Source organism: Cervus canadensis, chromosome 17 (assembly GCF_019320065.1).
Source record: "Cervus canadensis isolate Bull #8, Minnesota chromosome 17, ASM1932006v1, whole genome shotgun sequence".
In the NCBI taxonomy this organism is placed as follows: domain Eukaryota; kingdom Metazoa; phylum Chordata; class Mammalia; order Artiodactyla; family Cervidae; genus Cervus; species Cervus canadensis.
Window position 1 is genome coordinate 7955634 of NC_057402.1, and position 6322 is coordinate 7961955.

The 6322-nt window shown below is 44.5% G+C and overlaps 1 gene segment (V, D, J or C); it reads right to left on the reverse strand.

The window, feature by feature from the left end:
- Positions 1-5021: 5021 nt before the first annotated feature.
- Positions 5022-5844, reverse strand: LOC122419729. The segment is given in 3 exon segments: positions 5022-5050; positions 5304-5621; positions 5704-5844. Coding segments are annotated over 3 exon segments (369 nt in total).
- Between the last annotated feature and the right edge of the window lie 478 nt (positions 5845-6322).

A 6322-nucleotide genomic window follows, 5' to 3' on the forward strand; every position in this document is an offset into this window, starting at 1 on the left:
TGTCAATGTTCCCACTGTTTCCCCTTCTATTATCTATGAAGTGATTATGATCATAGTTCACAGATGCCATGACCTCAGTTTCTTGAATGTTGAGTTTTCAGCCAGCTTTTTCACTCTCCACTTTCACATTTATCAACAGGCTCTTTAGGTTCCTCTTCACTTTCTGTCATAAGGGTGGTGTCACCTGCATATTGGAGGTTATTAATATTTCTCCTGGCAACCTTGATTCAAGTTTGTGCTTTATCCAGCCCAGCATTTCACATGATGTACTGTAAATGTAAGTTAAATAAGCAGAGTGTCAATACACAGTCTTGACATACTCCTTTCCCAATTTTGAATCAGTCCATTGTTCCAAGTTCAGTTCTAACTATGGCTTCTTGACCTCCATACAGATTTCTCAGGAGGCGGATAAGGTGGCCTGGTATTCCTGTTTATTTGAGAATTTTCCATAGTTTGTTGTGACCCACAGGCAAAGGCTTTAGTGCAGTCAATGAAGCAGAAGTAGATGTTTTTCTCATCAATTTATCAGATAGTAACAGTAATAAGACAAGCAATGGATTTAAATCCTGGAGAGACGGAAATGCCCAGAGAGTAAAAGAGAAGAATATTAACTTAACTAGGGCAGAGGCCACTGAATAGAATAAAACCACCAGCAAATTAACCTGAAATGCATTCCCTGAGGTCGAGTGAGGAAAGGTGTAGTGGTGGTCACGGTCTCCTAAGTCCTGTCCCCACCAGTGCCAGTGTGGACCTGCTAAAGTGTAACCAGTTGGTGTTGTTCTCCATGGACACAGGTGTGTCTTCCTACCTGGGAGCCCAGGACTCCTGCCCGGGAACTTAGGTCCTCCCTGTATCTTGCTAGGAGGACTTTGGCTCTGGATTCTGACTTGGGACTGTCTCATAGCACCTCAAATGGCAGTGTGACCTTTGTCCAGTCACCCCGTCCAACTGTGCCGTACACTTACCATTTATGAAATGGGAAATGGGTCCCGTGTGGAAATGTGTAAAATTTTAGGTGTTTTCTGATGCGAAGGAAGCAATCACAACATTAGGCAGTTTAAAGTGACAGTCACCCTTTATTTTGTTCACACTCTGTGCTTTGGGAGGGTCCACCCTGTCTGACACAGGGCTCCTGTGAGGGTCTCAAGTTCATCTCCAGGGTCCCCTCTTACAATACACTCACATGTAAGGAAGGTTGACCTGACTGTAGCCTGGGGCTCAGTCAGAGTACAGTGCTGGACCTCATGTCCTCTTTGTGTGGACATTTCTTGGGCCCTGACTTCCTTTGCAAGATGACTGTGTCAGCAGAGTGAAGTTTTTGGTGCCCTGAGCTTCAGAATGAATTTTTAGATATCAACACATACACATGATTCATAAATCATTTCTAACTTTTTGTATTTATTAAAAACTCTGTCCTGACAACAACAGTGGTAACAATAACACTGACACAGGAATCAAAGCATAGACTTAGAGAATAAACTTACAAACATGAGAGTTGATAAATAGACCTGTATCATGAATAGAGAGTGTGAAGAGTACATCATGAGAAGTGCTGGGCTGGATGAAGCCCAAACTGGAATCAAGATTGCCAAAACAAATAACAATAACCTCAGATATTCATAACTCCACCTCAAGGCAGAAAGTGAAGAAGAACTAAAGAGCCTCTTGATGAAATGAAAGAGGAGAGTGAAAGAGTTGGCTTAAAACTCAACATTCAGAAAACTAAGATCATGGCATCTGGTCCCATCACTTCACAGCAAATAGATGGGGAGACAGTGGAAACAGTGACTGACCTTACTTTTCTGGGCTCCAATCTCAGTGCAGATTGTGACTGCAGCCACGAAATTAAAAGATGCTTGCTTCTTGGAAGAAAAGTTTTGACTAACCTGGACAGCAGATTAGAAATCAGAGACATTGCTTTTCCAACAAAGATCTGTCTAGTCAAAGCTATGATTTTTCCAGTAGTCATGTATGGATGTCAGTGTTGGACTATAAAGAAAGCTGAGCACTGAAGATTTGATGCTTTTGAACTGTGGTGGTGGAGAAGACTCTAGAGAATGCCTTGGACTGCAAGGAGATCAAACCAGTCAATACTAAAGGTTGAACCCGAAGGTTCATTGGAAGGACTGACAAGAAGCTGAAACTCCAATAGTTTGGCCACCTGATGCAAGAATGGACTCATTGGAAAAGACCCTGATGCTGGAAAGATTGAAGGAGGGAGAAGAAGGGCACAACAGAGGATGAGACGGATGGAACCCTTCACCAAATTGATGGACATGATTTTGAGCAAGCTCCGGGAGTTGGCGATGGGCAGGGAGGCCTGGCGTGCTGCAATCCATGGGGTCGTAGAGAGTCGGAAAGGACTGAGTGACTGAACTGAAAGTTTCAGTTCTTTATTGAGAGATCTGTTTATTGCTGGATATTCCAGAACACTGATCTGGATGAAATACAATGTTCTAAGAGATCTATTTTGTTGCAACATGTGGAAATTTTCTTCTTTTCTCTACTTCTCAAACTTTCTTCTTGGAAACAGCATCTATGTATTAACATTTTAGCCTTAAAGGAGCAAGAGGTCACTAAAGAAAAATCGCAGTGTGCCAAACTCATATGTGACATTTAGTGTATCTGATATCACAAAAGGGGCTGTGCTTATATCAGATAGGCTTCATGGTGTCCAAAGTTTCCTAAATCCCAAAAGTAAATGCCTGATGTGAGGCTCTTCATGGGCGAGTTGACTACTGTTGAGATTGGATTTTATAATTCTTTATTATCTAGATGTGATTCTCTCAACAATTACAATCCCAACTCAATTTCATAGGAGAAACCAGATGACAGAGCTTTCAAGTCTTTAAAGGAGAGTTTTAGAGGCCACCTGCCTCTGGCCATCTCCATGTTTCCTGTCGTGTGAAAAATGAAGGGGTTCCCTTGGAGTTCTCACTAAAATGAAGGGACCACCACAGACACATTGGGCGGTAACAGATGCTGTGGTGTGTGGATAGTCCCCGAGCCTTACAGTCATTATGGCCACTGAGCTTCTGGTTACGACCCTTTACCACATTCAACAGTTCTCAGTCAGCCGCCTCACCCCAAGAGGTCTTTTTATTTGCTGCTTCTTGCACGACTCCTCATCTACCCTCCACCCCCATCACCAGTGACGCCCATCGTGATTGTTTCACACTCATGGACACCTCCTGACACCTGATCCTCTGGAGCTATCTACTCGCAGCGACTCTCAGGAGACAGACCTAAGCCTCATATGTTGCCACCTGGTACCTTCACCCACTGGACCAATGCCCCAGAAGAACTCTTCAGCCTCACTGGAAAGGACCCTACCAAGCACTGCTAACCAACCCTCCAGAGGATAGCAACTAGGATTCCCATGACACACAGTAAGAACAGCTGAGTCCTGAATGGAGTTGCACCTCAAAGCTGACCTGAATTTAATGATATTTCAGAGTTTAAGGTAATATGTTATGAGAACTTCCTACAATATCTGGACCAGACCTATTGGGCATTTTTCTGCCAAACCCTGGATGATAATGTAAAATGTCACGTGCTTCCCAATGACTATGATCTTGACAACACAGGGGTTTTAGTTAAAAAATGCCTGAGAGCTCTCCCTATCAGTCCTCTTCTTACCTAAATGTGACATCAACAGACTTACAGTCTGCGCACTTTCCCTCTGAATGACACTGCACCCAGAAAAGTTCCTCCTGTCACTGAGAGACAAAAGTTTAAAAAACCCAAGTATTGCTCATTTTCTGAGAAGGATCTTGACAAAAGTGAGGGTGTTTTAACTTGTTTAGGTCGTGTCTGACTCTGTGCAACCCTATGGGCTGTAGTCCACCAGGCTCCTCTGTCCATAGGATTCTCCAGGCAAGAATCCTGGAGTGGATTACCATGGCCTTCTCCAGGGGACCTTCCCAACCCAGGGATCGAACCCTTCTCTCCCAACTCTCTGGCACTGGCAGGAGACTCTATTACCAGCAGGTTTTTTTTTTTTTTTTTTTTTCTTCTTCTTATCAGTAATGTCACCTTGGAAGCCCTTGACCAAAAGTGGAAAGTGTAAAAGAATTAGAATAAGAATGAGGAGGAGGAGAGGAAAGAGAAAATGCAGCTAAATAAAACCCAGTGGACAAGAGGAGGAGTTTTCATGCCCTTGGACAATCTCTGAATCGAACCTGAACAAAGTTACCTCTTCTTTTCTGCCAAAAAACTCAGGTAAAGAAAAACCACAGAGTTTTAGTTACAAGAGCCCTCCCACCTCACTTTTTACTTTGATACAAAAGACAGTCTCTCCACTTCTACTGGGGAATTGCACATGACTCTTTATAATTGCAGACTCCAATTTGTAATTCTCGGTTGCTCCTAAATAAATTCATTTTTGCTACTGAAATGCCTGGCAATCTGTTTTATGTCCAAAAGCTTACTTTCCACAATACTTTCCATTTTTTATTGGTTCCATACTATACTAAGCCAGTCACCTGGATGGACTTGTGGACATTCCTGCAACATCCTTGCTTAGATGAGAGAAAGTGGCCACAACCAGCCTGTGAGAGACTAGAGGAAATGAAGATTATTTCACTCCTGCTGAGAGGGGATATGGATATAGGTGAAGGTCATCATCCACTTTGGGGTCACATTTGGGGTCCAGATGTAAATTAGCAAGTAGGTGAATTTGCAAAAACGGAATCCATGAATAATGAGGATCACTCCCTACGGGACATCGGATTACAGTCTGTAACACTACAACTTGCAGACTTCGAAGTGTTTGTGAAGGTAGACTGAAAGCAGGAGGGTGTATCTTCTCACTGAACATGTACAGAAACAGCAAAAGTAACATTTAAAGGTTTCCTGGGGCTTCTTGGGCCATTCACTAGATTTGATGACTTTGGACTCATGGAAAATGACGGTGAGCCTCAGAGTTGTAGTCAGAGTCTATGGCAAGACAAAAACAAAACAGAGAAAACACACACTTCTGACTATTGGATTACACGGGAGTGTTGGTACATATTCCACACAGACATATACATACAAACACACAACTATACTTAAACGAAAAATAAAAACTATGTATGGTTTTATGAAAGCAGTATAAACCACAATAACGGAACAGTGAGGACACAAAAGAGGTTTCCAGGGAATCGCTGGGCGGGACGAGAAAACCAGATTCAAACAAGAGTTCCCTCCATGGGCCCCCGGCCACCTGCTCCTGCGCGCAGTCCTGAACGTGGTGGCCCTGAGCGCCCCCTGGTGGTCCTGGGCCCACATGCAGGGAGGTTTTTGTCTGGGCTCTCTCTGACTTCCCCTCACTGTGTCCTTTGCACAGTAATACACGGCCGTGTCCTCAGGTGTCACGCTGCTCAGTGAGAGAGAGACTTGGCTCTTGGAGGTGTCCCTGGTGATGCTGAGCCGGGATTTCAGGGCTGGGTTATAGCCTGTGCTTCCACTATAACCTATTCCACCAACCCACTCCAGCGCCTTCCCTGGAGCCTGGCGGATCCAGGCTATACTATTGCTGCTTAATGAGAATCCAGAGACAGCGCAGGTGAGGGAGAGGGTCTGTGAGGGCTTCACCAGGCTGGGTCCCGACTCCTGCAGCTGCACCTGGGACAGGACCCCTGTGGACAGAGAGAAGCACGGTGACTCACGGGCTCAGATGCCGCTTCCCCACGTGCCCATGTCTGATCCAGAGACACTCACCGCTGGGAGCTGACAGCACGAAGAGGAAGGTCCACAGTGGGCTCATCTTCGAGCAGATGAGAGTCACCGCTCCTGAAATCTCTTCAAGCCTGAGGAGGAGCCTGAATTTAAGTGACCTGGTGCTTTGTTTCCAGCCTGTGACCTGAGTGGATCTTTGCATGTGGGAGGGGCCTCTGCATAAAAACAGAAAACAATGAAAGGAGGTCCTGTCTATGAGGCTCCCCCTGTGAGGAGGTGCTGACTGTGCCCTCAGAGAACTCAGTCCCCGCCTGAAGACCCCCTCCCCATGCCCCCGGGCCTCTGTGTCCACGAATGAATGGATGTGGACAGGCTCCTCAGGAAAAAAGATGTTGTCAAATATCAAGCACAGATTTTGGGAAGAGAGTAATCCCATGGAGGTTTATCTCTTCGTTTGTCAATTAAACAGCTCAGATTCAAGGTCTGCATACTTGTCAGAAACTCTTATTTACTGTTCTTTTCTGCATTAGCTTATATTCATGAACAGGATATTAAAACAGGAGGGAGAGATTATGTGATAATTGCATTCAATTAAAAAAAACTCAGTACAATTTAAATTGATCATAAGTCCAAAGGATTTTTTATTTCCCTTAACAGGCAA